A 14,861-nucleotide genomic window follows, 5' to 3' on the forward strand; every position below is an offset into this window, starting at 1 on the left:
CAGAGTCAGGTTCAGGGTTCAGGCTCGCCCCCCGACAACAGGAGTGGTACTCACTCTCCACATTGAGCCGGGCGCTAGCCGACAGTCGTCCCAGTTTGAAGGAGTAGACCGACTCGTCCTGGGTGCTGCAGTCCTTCACCCGGAGCGTGTGCAGCACGCCGTCCGAGCGGATCTCGTACTTGTCGCCACTCTGCAGCTCCACACCATTCCGGATCCACTGCGAGCCTTTGACGTCAGGGTGCGTGAGCTCCAGCGTGAACAGCGCTTCCTGCGTCTCCGTCACCGTCTGGTTCCGAAGAGTCTTCTTGATCTTAACGGCTGAACACACACACACATACACACACCGCAGGGTTCAGGAAGAGTTTTGTACCATTGTCAGTGGACAGTAGGAGACGAAGGCTAACAACCAGTGGGCCCAGTGGCGAACCCTGAGGAACACCACCACGTTGGAGACTATAGGGAATTGAACGGTGTGGCAGGCGAGCGGCTGATACGCACCCTCCACACGGAGGTTGGCGCTGGTCTTGGAGTTGGCCACCTGGTAGCTGTACTCGGCGACGTCCTGCGGTCGGGTGATGACAATGACGAGGCGCCGGACGACGCCATCCACCTTGCTCACCACGTTGTCGTTGAAGTCTACTGCCCGCCCCTCCTTTAGCCACCGGCCCTCGGCCTCTGCGTTGGCAACTTCACACTCGAGCACAGCTGTCTGCGACTCGGCCACCGTCACGTCCTGCAGCGGTCGTGTGATGGCTCCACCTGGTGGTAGGAGGAGGAAACATCTTGTTGAAACTGTTCTGCTATTTGAACAAGCAGCTGTTGCCGACCCGTCACGTTCAGACGCACCAGAGACGGTGAGTGTGGCGCTGGACGTCTTCTCCCCAGCATGGAACATGTACTGGCCCTCCTCGTCCTTCATGGTGTCGGCGACCGTCATGGAGTGAGCCTTTCCTTTAGACTCCATCTTGTATTTGGGTCCTGGTTTGAGCTGCTGGTTCCTGAAGGTCCAGACCGGGTCCACTCCGGGGTGAGAGACCTCTACGTTGAAGGTGACGTTCTGAGACTCGGAGCAAACTCGATCCTCCATGTGCCGGACAATGCTAACCTCTGTGAAGACACGAGCAATGCCAGGTCAGAGTGACGCCAGACCCCCGAGGACCGCCCTCGTTAACCGCAGTCTTACTTTCTACAGTCAGGCTGCAGCCGGTCTCCACTTTGCCGACCACCAGTTTGTAGCGTCCCTCATCGGAGGCGAAGGTCCGGGAAAAGACCAGCCGCTGCTTGGAGCCCTTGGCGATCACCTGGACTCGCTCGCTGGGCGTCAGTAGTTTGTCGTTGTGGTACCACTTTACCGAACCCACATCCTGGGCTGAGATCTTGGCCTCCAGGACGGCCTTGGAGCCCTCAGTGGAGGAAACGTCCTTCAGCGGCCCCACGATGTCGATTGCTGTGACAAAGCACCAAAATATACTTTAATCTTTGATCGTGATTCATTTTGGCATCCGACAGCGATTCTGGCCCTTACTCTGAACGTGGAGTTTTCCTGAAGTGGAGATCAACTGAGCAGGAACCTCAAATGAGTAGACGGCAGCGTCTCCGGTGGCGACGTTCTCCAGCAGCAGCTTGTGGACCTGCCGGTCGATGACGATGTGCACACGGTCTGACGCCACCACCGCCTGGCCGCTCTTCATCCATGTTCCCTCAACGTTCTCCTGGGAGAAGCGAACCTCCAGCTGGGCGATGTCGCCCTCACAGACGGTCAGGTCGCTCAGCGGCTGCATCAGGGTCACCGGACGCACTGCAGGAACAGACACCTGCTTAGCAACCCCAAGGACTGGACCACAAGAATGTGACAGAACGGCCGGCAGGCCGGAGCTCCAGGTTCTGGATCGAGACTCACCTTTCATTTTCAGCGAGGCGCTGGTCCTGATGTCTCCGCACACGAAAGTGTATTTGCCCTGATCCTCCTTGCGGACGTCCTTGACGGACAGTGTGTGTCGTCCTCGGCGGGAGGACATAATGTGTTTACTGCTAGCCGAGAGTTCTTTGTCTCCAAAGAACCAGTGGCCCTCTACATCCTCGCGGGAGAGCTCCACCTCCAACTCTCCCGCGTACGTCTCCGGGACCTCAATGCTCTCCATTGGTCGGACGAGCTCCAGGGCTGCACCTGGAGGACAAACGAGCCGCGACCGACGGTTATGACCAGCAGGATGGGGAACGGTGGAACCAGTGGTACCAATGGAACCAGTGGTTATAACCAGCAGGATGGTGAGTGGTACGAAACTTTGAGTAACACAACCAAACACGCCCAACAATGGGTGTGGACATGATTGTGTTGAACTGAAGTCCGCCACAGTTTCCATGGAGGACCCATGGAGGACCCATGGAGGACCCATGCACTTGTTGATTTAACTTATTGAATGACGTTAAAACAACAAGGAGACATGCAGAGATGGTGTTCGTCACCTTCCACATGCAGCCTGGCGCTGGTCCTGACGCTCTCGTCGTCTACGACCACGCAGGAGTACTCCGCCTCGTCCCTCATGGCGATCACCAGCACGGACAGGAAGTGGACCTTCCTGTCCGAGTGCATCCGGTACTTATCTCCGGAGAAGATCTCTGTGTCGTTCTTCATCCACTTGACTTTGACGAAGGGCTCGTTGGTCTCGCACTCGAAGGTCATCATGGTGTCCTTCTCGTTGGCGGTGACGTCCTCCAGGCTCTGGGTGAAGCGGATGGCCGCCTTGGCTGTGGTCAAACAGGGTGGAGGTCAGACAGTGTTTCTCCATCAGGTGAAATGAACTAGTCTCTTCTCACTCTGTGTGCCTGTCTCTTTAAGAGGTGGGGCTGGAAGACTAGTACCCTGCTCGCCTGTCTCATTTGACTCTTTCCTTCACTGGATTCAGCTCGTACAGAAAAGGCACGTAAAGATGTGTGGAATATTCAGGAATAGTGTACTTTGATAAACCCTCACTTCACACACCACCAGTGGCTTGGGTCAGGAGACCCAGGAGGGATCTGGCCGAGGGTTCTGGCTCAGGGGTCTGGCACAGGGGCCTAACTCAGGGGTCTGGCTCAGGGGTCTGGCTCAGGGGTCTGGCTCAGGGGCCTAACTCAGGGGTCTGGCTCAGGGGTCTGGCTCAGGGTTCTAACTCAGGGGTCTGGCACAGGGATCTAACTCAGGGGTCTAACTCAGGGGTCTGGCTCAGGGGCCTAAGCGCGTTTCTCTTTTGAAGCGCGTTTCTCTTTTGAAGCGCGTTTCTCTTTTGAAGTGCATTTCCGTTGAGAAGCGCGTTTCTCTTTTGAAGCATGTTTGCACTTGTTGGCCACCGTACCTTCAGGATCAATGTGACCAGACTGGACAGACAACACAAAGTGCTGAAGAACTTGGAGTTACCTTGGACCAGCAGGAAGGCGTGGCTCGACGACTCTCCGGCCAGGTTCGACGCCTTCACCATGATGCTGGCCGAGTCCTCGGCCGTCACGTCCAGGATCACCAGCTCACACACGTGGTCTTCGGGCCAGAACCAGTAGACGCGCTCGGTTTTCTCCAGCAGGACGCCGTTCTTGAACCACTGGCACTCGGGCTCTGGGCGACCCACCACTCGGATCCGGAACCGGACCTCATCCATGGGAGCAACGGTCTGGCTGATGATGCGTTCCAGGATCTTGGGAGCCTCCATGCTCGGGGAGAGCTGAAGTCTCTCCGGCTTGATGGTGGGGATGGTGACTTGGCCCTGTTCCTCCATCTTCTTCCTCTCCGCCTCCTCTTTCTCCTTCAGGCGATGAAGCAGCTCGTCCTTAGTCTTCTTCAGCAGATCCTCGTAGGAGTCGTCCCTCTTACGAGACTTGGACTCCACGGCAGAGATGGACTCGTAGAAGCCCTCCTCCGTCCTGCGCTTAAACTTGCTCTTCAGCTCTTCAGACTCCTCCGATGTTTTTTCGTGGATGACTCTTTGTGCTTTACGCAGTTTAACGACTTCTCTGTCCTGCGCTGCCTCGCTGGCTCTGTCCACCTTCACCACGTCGAATCCCATCCTGCCAGACTCATGGGGAATTTCTGCTGCCTTTGGTTCAGGAGCGCGACGGAGGACGGACCTGAAGTCCTCCCTCTGCTGGATGTCCAGCTTCACCGTGTGCTCGGTCGTTCCTAACGGATTGTCTGCCACCACTCGGACCTCGCCGGCGTCGTATGACTTGATGTCCACGATCTCCAGGTAGTAGATACCGTCGTAGCGCAGTCTGTATCTCTTGCTCTTGCGGATGAGTTGTCCGTTGAGGTACCAGTTGACCTTTGGTACTGGATAACCGGTCACCCTGCAGCGGAATCGGGCGATGTCTCCCTCGAGCACTCGAGCTGGCTCAGGGAGCAGAACGATGTCTGGTTTGACCTTCTCCGTCTCCTCGTCGGTGGTGACTCCGTACGGTCCGCCTTCGTGTGCCATGCGCTCCATCTCGTCGATGCGGTGGACTCGGCCTTCGGGCAGCTGCGTCTCCTCCACCAGGCCCTTCTCGTCCTTCACGATCAGGGTGGCCGAGGTCTGGTCCACGCCGAACTTGTTGGTGGCTCTGCAGGTGATGACGCCGCTGTCTCTGGCGTAAGCGACTTCGTAGTCGAGGCTGCAGTAGCCGAACTCGTTGACCATGCGCAGGCGGTTGGCGGCGGCCAGAGGCTTGCCGTCATGCAACCACTCCACCATCATGGTGGGGTCGCCGATGGGCGTCAGCCGGCACTCAAAGTGAGCCGGACCGAAGCGCTTCATGCGGACGGATGTCAGCTTCTTCTTGAACTGCGGCTTCTGCTGCTTCTCCTTGTCGTACAGGTCGCCCTCCTCCCACTGCTCCTGGCCGTAGCGCATGTGCAGCGGCTCCAGCTCAGGTGCGGCGATCTCCTTGGCCTTGTAGGTTCCTTTGGTGATGATCAGCTTCCGTTCAGGTTGGGGGGCGGCGAAGTCCACCTCCACGTTGACCCGGCAGCGGGTGGTGTCTCGGCCGGCCTTGTTGATGGCGGTCGCCGTGTACCAGGCGCTGTCGGAGCCAGATGCTGAAGGGATCTGGAACTTGGCTTCTCCTTTAGTGCCGTCAATCCTGAAAGAGAACAAACAACCAGAGTGGTGAGAGCAGGAAGACGTCTCACGACCATCGTTCTGTCCATGAGAAGCTGAGATCACTGATGTGTCTGGTCTTCGATTGGACGGTCAAACTATTATGTGTCTCTAGAGATCAGGCCCAGTGAGTTCTGGGAGGAAACGTCCATCTATTGAACCAAAGTGTTCATCAGAACCAACCGGAACGTCACTTCTTCACTCCAGTTCAGCAGTCTCAGTACTTTACCACTACCTTTCCTGGTTTGGTGAAGGGTTTGCATGTCCTGTTGAAAATCTGCTAAACCTGTTGCAACAACAGATGAAGCACCTGATGTGAAGGTTAGGTTAGGTTTAAGTTTCAGTCTGGGTCTCGGTCTGAGTCCAGGTTTGGTCTGGGTTCACCTTTAGGTCTGGGTCCAGGTTTAGATCTGGGTACAGCTTCAGGTCTGGGTCCAGGTTTAAGTCTAGGTTTAGACTTGGATCTGGGTTTAGGTTTAAGTTCAGGTCTGGAGAAACCCACCTGATATGAGGGTGTTTCTGCGGACTGATGATGTCGCTGTTTTTCAGCCACACGATGTCGGGCAGCGGGTTCCCGATGGCTTTGACCGCCAGCTCCACCAGCGTTCCCTGCTTCACCGTGAGGTTCTTCAGCTTCTCCACGAACTGAGGACGAGCCACGCTCTCTCGAGCTGCACAGACGATAGAGCGTGTCAGCAGCAATTACGACTGAAGCTACGGCTGAAGCTACGGCTGAAGCTAGGACTGAAGCTACGACTGAAGCTACGGCTGAAGCTACGACTGAAGCTACGGCTGAAGCTACGGCTGAAGCTGCGACTGAAGCTAGGACTGAAGCTAGGACTGAAGCTGCGACTGAAGCTAGGACTGAAGTTGCGACTGAAGCTACGGCTGAAGCTACGGCTGAAGCTACGGCTGAAGCTACGGCTGAAGCTAGGACTGAAGCTACGACTGAAGCTACGGCTGAAGCTACGACTGAAGCTGCGACTGAAGCTAGGACTGAAGCTACGGCTGAAGCTGCGACTGAAGCTGCGACTGAAGCTAGGACTGAAGCTACGGCTGAAGCTAGGACTGAAGCTACGGCTGAAGCTAGGACTGAAGCTACGACTGAAGCTGCGACTGAAGCTGCGACTGAAGCTACGGCTGAAGCTACGGCTGAAGCTAGGACTGAAGCTACGACTGAAGCTGCGACTGAAGCTACGGCTGAAGCTACGGCTGAAGCTAGGACTGAAGCTACGACTGAAGCTACGGCTGAAGCTGCGACTGAAGCTGCGACTGAAGCTAGGACTGAAGCTACGGCTGAAGCTGCGACTGAAGCTGCGACTGAAGCTAGGACTGAAGCTACGGCTGAAGCTATGACTGAAGCTGCGACTGAAGCTGCGACTGAAGCTAGGACTGAAGCTACGGCTGAAGCTACGGCTGAAGCTACGGCTGAAGCTAGGACTGAAGCTGCGACTGAAGCTGCGACTGAAGCTAGGACTGAAGCTACGGCTGAAGCTAGGACTGAAGCTACGACTGAAGCTGCGACTGAAGCTGCGACTGAAGCTAGGACTGAAGCTGCGACTGAAGCTGCGACTGAAGCTAGGACTGAAGCTAGGACTGAAGCTAGGACTGAAGCTGCGACTGAAGCTACGGCTGAAGCTAGGACTGAAGCTGCGACTGAAGCTAGGACTGAAGCTATGGCTGAAGCTAGGACTGAAGCTAGGACTGAAGCTACGGCTGAAGCTAGGACTGAAGCTACGACTGAAGCTACGGCTGAAGCTAGGACTGAAGCTACGGCTGAAGCTAGGACTGAAGCTACGGCTGAAGCTATGACTGAAGCTGCGACTGAAGCTAGGACTGAAGCTAGGACTGAAGCTAGGACTGAAGCTAGGACTGAAGCTACGACTGAAGCTGCGACTGAAGCTAGGACTGAAGCTAGGACTGAAGCTATGGCTGAAGCTAGGACTGAAGCTAGGACTGAAGCTACGGCTGAAGCTAGGACTGAAGCTACGACTGAAGCTACGGCTGAAGCTAGGACTGAAGCTACGGCTGAAGCTAGGACTGAAGCTACGGCTGAAGCTATGACTGAAGCTGCGACTGAAGCTAGGACTGAAGCTAGGACTGAAGCTAGGACTGAAGCTAGGACTGAAGCTACGACTGAAGCTGCGACTGAAGCTAGGACTGAAGCTAGGACTGAAGCTACGGCTGAAGCTAGGACTGAAGCTACGGCTGAAGCTATGACTGAAGCTGCGACTGAAGCTAGGACTGAAGCTAGGACTGAAGCTAGGACTGAAGCTAGGACTGAAGCTAGGACTGAAGCTGCGACTGAAGCTAGGACTGAAGCTACGACTGAAGCTACGGCTGAAGCTACGGCTGAAGCTAGGACTGAAGCTACGGCTGAAGCTAGGACTGAAGCTGCGACTGAAGCTACGACTGAAGCTAGGACTGAAGCTAGGACTGAAGCTACGGCTGAAGCTAGACGGCAGGACTCTGATGGTGGCCTCACCCTCCACACTGAGAGTCACGGCCACAGACGTGCGTCCGGCTCGGTTCTGGGCCACCACGGTCCACTCTCCAGCGTCCTTGGGCAAGGCAGGGACGATGATGAGGGACTGGGTTCCATCCTCTTTGATCACAATCTTGTGGGTGAAGTCGTTGACCACTTGTTGTCCTGCAAACAAAACAAGCTCCGTCATTGTTCCGTGACGGAGGAAGGAGGGCGGATGGAGCCGGAGCGGTTCCCTCACCGTTGTGGAACCAGTAGGTGTCGGGCATCGGTCTGCCGACAACCTTCAGGTCAAATCTGGCCGTTTGTCCCTCGGAGCACTTGATGGAGTACGGCTTGAGAACAAACACGGGTTTGTAGAGTCTTTCCAGCGAAGCCTCGTCGGCCTCCTCGAGGCGGCGAGCCGGCGAGCGTCCAGGAGAGCGACTGGGAGAGCGACTGGGAGTGCGTCCGGGCGAGCGGCTCAGCGAGCGAGGGGAGGCGGAGCTAAGGAGGAAGCAGCCGAGGTCAGATCACTGCCGACGGGAGGAGCGTTTCTCCGTGGCGTGGAGCGTCTCTTACCGGATCCGCTGCATGGCCGGCTGAGGCGTGTACCTCTGAGGCGTCACCACGCCGGACGGCTCCACGTACAGCTTTCCCGAGCTCACCGCGTTGCCTTTCATGTTGGTGGCGAAGGCGGTGTACACGCCCTCGTCCTCCGGCAGCACCACCGCCAGACGCAGGCTGGCCCGTCCGTCCTGGAGAACCTCCATCTGGTACCGACCGCCGGCCTGGAGGCGCTGGCCGTCTTTGTACCACGCAATCTGGAAGAGGATGACACAACATCCTTCATCCATCATCCTTCCATTAATCATCCTTCGTCCTTCTATCATCCATCTTTTTATCATCCATCCACTTTCCTGTTAAAGGATTAACTTTCCTTCAACGTTCACTGACTCCACTGGCACGTCCAATCAGAATCAAGAAAAAACCTTGTGTTCAGAGCAAAGATTCTGCTTCTGCCCCTCCCTCTGGAAGGTTCTGGTTCTGCCCCTCCCTCCCTCTGGAAGGTTGTGGCTCTGCCCCTCCCTCTGGAAGGTTCTGGTTCTTCCCCCCTCCCCCTGGAAGGTTCTGGTTCTGCCCGCCCTCCCTCTGGAAGGTTCTGGTTCTTCCCCCCTCACCCTGGAAGGTTCTGCTTCTGCCCCCCCTCCCTCTGAAAGGTTCTGGTTCTGCCCCCCCCTCTGGAAGGTTCTGCTTCTGCCCCCCTCCCTCTGGAAGGTTGTGGTTCTGCCCCCCCTCCCTGTGGAAGGTTGTGGTTCTGCCCCTCCCTCTGGAAGGTTCTGGTTCTGCCCCCCTCCCTCTGGAAGGTTCTGGTTCTTCCCCCCTCCCTCTGGAAGGTTGTGGCTCTGCCCCCCCTCCCTGTGGAAGGTTGTGGTTCTGCCCCCCTCCCTGTGGAAGGTTGTGGTTCTGCCCCCCTCCCTCTGGAAGGTTCTGGTTCTGCCCCCCCTCCCTGTGGAAGGTTCTGGTTCTGCCCCCCTCCCTCTGGAAGGTTGTGGTTCTGCCCCCCTCCCTCTGGAAGGCTCTGGTTCTGCCCCCCTCCCTCTGGAAGGTTGTGGCTCTGCCCCTCCCTCTGGAAGGTTCTGGTTCTTCCCCCCTCCCCCTGGAAGGTTCTGGTTCTTCCCCCCTCACCCTGGAAGGTTCTGCTTCTGCCCCCCCTCCCTGTGGAAGGTTGTGGTTCTGCCCCTCCCTCTGGAAGGTTCTGCTTCTGCCCCCCCTCCCTCTGAAAGGTTCTGGTTCTGCCCCCCCCCTCTGGAAGGTTCTGGTTCTGCCCCTCCCTCTGGAAGGTTGTGGTTCTGCCCCCCTCCCTCTGGAAGGTTCTGGTTCTGCCCCCCTCCCTGTGGAAGGTTGTGGTTCTGCCCCCCTCCCCCTGGAAGGTTGTGGTTCTGCCCCCCCTCCCTCTGGAAGATTGTGGTTCTTCCACAGTACCTTTGGCAGCGGGTGTCCGGCCATCTTGCAGTGGAAGGTGACGCCCACCCCCTCCACGATCCGGTAGTTCTTGACGGGCGTGTCGAAGACCGGCTGCACCGCCTGCTCCTCGGCGACGGTCACCAGCAGCTCGCCGTCCTCCGTCACCAGTTGGGTGTAGGAGATCCTCATGATGCGCAGCTCGATCTCCTGGATGATCCGTTCCTCGAAGGCCGAGACCAGGAACTCCTGCAAGACGCCACCAGTTCAGATCACCGGCTCCACCCTGCTCTCCTGACGGAGACCGGACGTGGCGGCGGACGTACGGATTCTGAGACGAAGCTCATGGGGGTGGTGACCCTCCTCTGCACCGCCTCGTACTGACTCAGGACGACCGCCGGCTCCTGAACCACCGTGGTCGTCGTCACTTGGCTCGTGTAGGTCACGTCCTGTTGCTTCATGTAGGCTTCGTAGGCGTCTGTGAACGGCAGGGACACCGTGAGGGACGGTCCACACCTTCACCGGGACTCACAGGGAGTCAGGACCCACCTTCCTCCAGCAGGGTGGCGGAGGCCGAGGCTTCGCCTTGTGGGTTTCTGGCAAAAATGGCGTATTCGCCAGCATCATCAGCGAAGGTCATGGAGATCTCCAGCCGGCATTCTCCGCTCTCCTTCTTGTAGGCCACTTTGTATCTGAGAAGGACCAGACAGTCGGTGGTGAGACGGACTCCAGGAGAGCGGCCAGCAGGGGGCGGCGCTGGACTGGTACCTGTATCCGGTGGTGAGCGGCACACCACTCTTCTTCCAGATGATGTGAGGTCGGGGGTTTCCGCCCACCTGACACTCGAACACCACGCTCCCTCCCTCCACCAGCTTCTGCACGCTCGGCTTCCTGATGAAGAAGGGAGCGGCGCTTTCTCCAGACGTCACTTCCATGGTCACCTGCTCCCTCGTCTCCATGGTGACACTGGTGAGAACAGGTGCCAGAGTGTAAGCCACATCATCCGAATCACAGGACAGCAAGGAGCTACAGGACTACAAACATGGAGGACAGCAGGGAGCTACAGGACTACAAACATGGAGGACAGCAAGGAGCTACAGGACTACAAACATGGAGGACAACAAGGAGCTACAGGACTACAAACATGGAGGACAGCAAGGAGCTACAGGACTACAAACATGGAGGACAGCAGGGAGCTACAGGACTACAAACATGGAGGACAGCAAGGAGCTACAGGACTACAAACATGGAGGACAACAAGGAGCTACAGGACTACAAACATGGAGGACAGCAGGGAGCTACAGGACTACAAACATGGAGGACAGCAGGGAGCTACAGGACTACAAACATGGAGGACAGCAGGGAGCTACAGGACTACAAACATGGAGGACAGCAGGGAGCTACAGGACTACAAACATGGAGGACAGCAGGGAGCTACAGGACTACAAACATGGAGGACAACAGGGAGCTACAGGACTACAAACATGGAGGACATCAGGGAGCTACAGGACTACAAACATGGAGGACATCAGGGAGCTACAGGACTACAAACATGGAGGACAGCAGGGAGCTACAGGACTACAAACACTGGCGAGCTCATTTCCAGACTCACGTTTGAGCTTGTGTGATGGCGGTCTGTGTGATTCCGGTCTGTGTGATTCCGGTCTGTGTGATTCCGGTCTGTGTGATGGCGGTAACGTCCTCGCGGCTCTCGATCTCCTCAGACACTGAAACAGAGTGACGGGCGTGGGAATCGAACCTGGACCCACTGTGGTGTGCGTCCCGTGACCCTGCCAACCCTTACCTTTGACCAGCAGGTAGCAGGAGGTGCTGACGGTGCCCGCCTCGTTGGTGGCGGTGCAGGTGAAGCGGCCGCTGTCCTCGGCGAAGGCCTCGCGGATCACCATGCGGGCGAAGCCGCTCTGGTAGCTGATCTGGAAGTCGATGGAGGTCTCGATCTTGAAATCCTCCCTGAACCACATGATGACGGGCGCCGGGTGGCCACTGATCTGACACTCCAGGGTCACCGACTCGCCCTCCGTCACCGTCACGTTCTTCAGGCCCTGCGAGGAAAACACAACTTTACTGGCTCCGCCCACATGACTGCTCCTGCTGGCTCCGCCCACATTACTGTCAGTAAAGGCTCCTCCCACATTACTGCTACCTCCGCCCACATTACTGTCAGTTAGTCCTGACTCCTCCCACATGACTGCTCCTGCTGGCTCCGCCCACATTACTGTCAGTACTGGCCCCTCCCACATTACTGCTACCTCCGCCCACATTACTGTCAGTTAGTACTGACTCCTCCCACATGACTGCTCCTGCTGGCTCCGCCCACATTACTGTCAGTACTGGCCCCTCCCACATTACTGCTACCTCCGCCCACATTACTGTCAGTTAGTCCTGACTCCTCCCACATGACTGCTCCTGCTGGCTCCGCCCGCATTACTGTCAGTACTGGCTCCTCCCACATTACTGCTACCTCCGCCCACATTACTGTCAGTTAGTACTGACTCCTCCCACATGACTGCTACTGCTGGCTCAGCTCACATTACTGCTACTGCTGACTCCTCCCACATGACTGCACCTGCTGGCCCCGCCCACATTACTGTCAGTACTGGCCCCGCCCACATTCCAGTGACTGATGGTGGTTACTCACGGCGAGCAGCGCCGGGGGAACGACGGGTTCCTGAGCTCTGAGCGGGACGGCGGCCGCCTCCTAGACAGGAAATGGAAGAAAAAGAAGGGGTGAGGGTTCAGAGCAGGAGGGCGGAGGTGAGGATGGAGGGAGGAGCGGTTAGAAGAGGTGAAGCCCTGCAGGAGGATGAAGGTCAGCGGGAGGAGGGGCGGGGTCTTCATGAGAGGAGGCGTGTGATTGGCTGCTGGTCAGCTGAGAGACCAACCTGGGGTTCCCAGTCCTCAAACTCCTCACTCACTGCGGCCGGCTGATGGCGGCCATCTTTGAAGGGCGGAGGGACGGGCTCTGGCGTGACGGCTGCCCGCCGCGCCGGGCTGGGAGACTTGACGGGTTTGATGACTTTCCTGGGAGCCGATGGCGAAGACAGTTCTCTGTGCAGGGCGGCGACGGCAGAGCCGGCGATGGACACCTGACCGCCGCCAAGGAGAAGAGCGTTTAGGCTTCCAGGAAGTGAGGACGTAGCGAGGGCGGCTCGCGCCACTCAGTAATACGCCAGTTACAGAGAAATGAGGAAACATGGCCGACGAACGGAGCTTTGGATGGAGAATGGAGGGTTGGGGTGGCGTGGAGCCCCTGGGGGGGCGGGGTTAGAGCGGAGGCGTGGAGGATTTAGGATGGAGGGTGAAGAGTGGCGGTGAAGGGGTTAACAGTGAGGAGGAGGAGGAAGCTCCTCTTACCTCGGCGCTCCGCTCATGTTTGGGGACAGAAACTTTAGAGACGGAGAAATGTGGCGTGGAGGCGGAGTCAGCCCACGACGTGTCCAAGCTGGTCTTCATCTGAAGTGAGCGACAGAGTGAGTGAGAGAGGGACGGACCACAGCAGCAACCGTGAGCTACAGGGCGCCGCCGCACCTGAGTGGACACCTGCTGGGACACCTGAGTGGACACCTGCTGGGACACCTGCTGGGACACCTGCTGGGACACCTGCTGGGTCGCCTGCTGGGTCACCTGCTGGGTCGCCTGCTGGGTCGCCTGCTGGGTCACCACCTTCGACACCTCGGACACCTTCTGGGACACTTGCTGGGACACCTGCGGGGTCACGACCTTGGACACCTGCTGGGTCACGACCTTGGACACTTGCGGGGTCATGACCTTGGACACCTTGGACACCTGCTGGGTCACCACCTTGGACACTTGCGGGGTCACGACCTTGGACGCCTGCTGGGTCACCACCTTGGACACCTGCGGGGTCACGACCTTGGACACCTGGGTCACCTGTCCTGCAGCCTCCTGCATGGTGGCGGCGGCACGAACTCGTTTCTCTGCGCTCGCTGCTCCCACCTGCATCAGCTCCACCTGCACCATCCTGCCGGCCTCCTGCTCCGCCCCCTCCTCCTCCTCCTCCTCCTCCTCCTCGCCCGGCGCCGGTCTGCGGACCCGGGCGAGGTCGACGGCGGCCACCACCGTGGCCACCGCCTCGGCTTTCTTCTCGCCCTGCAGAGGGAAGCGGCAGCAGAGCTGAAGTCGTCTCTCTGATTTTACAAGTTTCGTTTGTCAGAAATAAAGCGTCAGTCACAATGAAAAGGCAGAATCTCAGACGGGCGGAGCGCACGACCTCCAAACATCCATCAGGGGGCGACAACCTGCGGTCGTCCCACAAGGCTGAACACTGGGAACCCTGAGGTTCTGAGGTTCTGGGGTTCTGACCCATCATACTGACTAAACATCTTAGGGAACAGAACAGATCTACAGGTCTTCAGACAGGGTGGGCGGGGCGAGGGGTGGGGCGAGGGGCGAGGGGCGGGGTCGAGGCCACTCGGTTGGAGGCAGCCACCAGCAGGGGGAGCACTACCTGCCCAGCAGGACCCGGGTTTCCACGGCGACGGGGAACAGGCGGATCCTGATGCGTGCGGCATGACGACGACGACGCTGGAGCTCGCGACCTTCACATTGCTAATGCTAACAGCTACACCTTCTACAGCCTCACCTGCTTGCTGGACACCACCTGCTGCTCCCAGTGGGTGGCGCTGCTCATGCTGCTGACGCTGCTGTAGCCAGCCTCGGCTACGTAGTCTTCCCGCTTCCAGGGCGGCGGGACATCAGCTGAGGACATAATCTACAGCAGGAAGGATGGAAGTGAATGCTAGCGCTAATGCTAACATCCCCCCAACATCGCCATGGGAACTACATCTGTTCACGGTGGAACTGCTTCACTACGGTCACATGTTTATTCATTGACTAAAGAGCAGACCAACCTGTTTAGCATAGCATTGTTAGCCTGAGTAGCATTTTTTTAGCATAGCATTATGTTAGCCTGAGTAGCATTTTTAGCATAGCATTATGCTAGCCTACATAGCTGTTTTAGCATAGCATTATGTTAGCCTACGTAGCATTTTTAGCATAGCATAATGTTAGCCTGAGTAGCATTTTTAGCATAGAATTATATTAGCCTAAGTAGCATTTTTAGCATAGCATTATGTTAGCCTGAGTAGCATTTTTAGCATAATGTAATGTTAGCCTGAGTAGCATTTTTAGCATAGAATTATATTAGCCGGAGTAGCATTTTTAGCATAGCATTATGTTAGCCTGAGTAGCATTTTTAGCATAATGTAATGTTAGCCTGAGTAGCAATTTTAGCATAATGTAATGTTAGCCTGAGTAGCATTCACGGGTAGTTGAGAAGAGCAGGT

At 57.2% G+C, this 14,861-nt stretch overlaps 1 protein-coding gene across 1 annotated transcript in view; it reads right to left on the reverse strand.

Moving 5' to 3' along the window:
* Positions 1–14,861, reverse strand: part of LOC308131347 (titin-like) — a 224,561-nt gene that overhangs the window by 198,314 nt on the left and 11,386 nt on the right. Inside the window, 23 exon segments of the mRNA XM_080498075.1 lie at positions 55–318; positions 499–759; positions 847–1,107; positions 1,184–1,447; positions 1,526–1,798; positions 1,901–2,167; positions 2,467–2,748; positions 3,398–5,088; positions 5,608–5,776; positions 7,591–7,755; positions 7,832–8,076; positions 8,152–8,393; positions 9,556–9,783; positions 9,861–10,012; positions 10,084–10,226; positions 10,303–10,500; positions 11,147–11,261; positions 11,339–11,597; positions 12,194–12,253; positions 12,438–12,641; positions 12,910–13,008; positions 13,084–13,665; positions 14,159–14,287. Coding sequence (XP_080354201.1) covers positions 55–318; positions 499–759; positions 847–1,107; positions 1,184–1,447; positions 1,526–1,798; positions 1,901–2,167; positions 2,467–2,748; positions 3,398–5,088; positions 5,608–5,776; positions 7,591–7,755; positions 7,832–8,076; positions 8,152–8,393; positions 9,556–9,783; positions 9,861–10,012; positions 10,084–10,226; positions 10,303–10,500; positions 11,147–11,261; positions 11,339–11,597; positions 12,194–12,253; positions 12,438–12,641; positions 12,910–13,008; positions 13,084–13,665; positions 14,159–14,287 — 6,553 coding nt within the window.

The sequence above is a fragment of the Blennius ocellaris genome (assembly GCF_963422515.1).
Source record: "Blennius ocellaris genome assembly, chromosome: 6".
Taxonomy (NCBI): Eukaryota; Metazoa; Chordata; class Actinopteri; order Blenniiformes; family Blenniidae; genus Blennius; species Blennius ocellaris.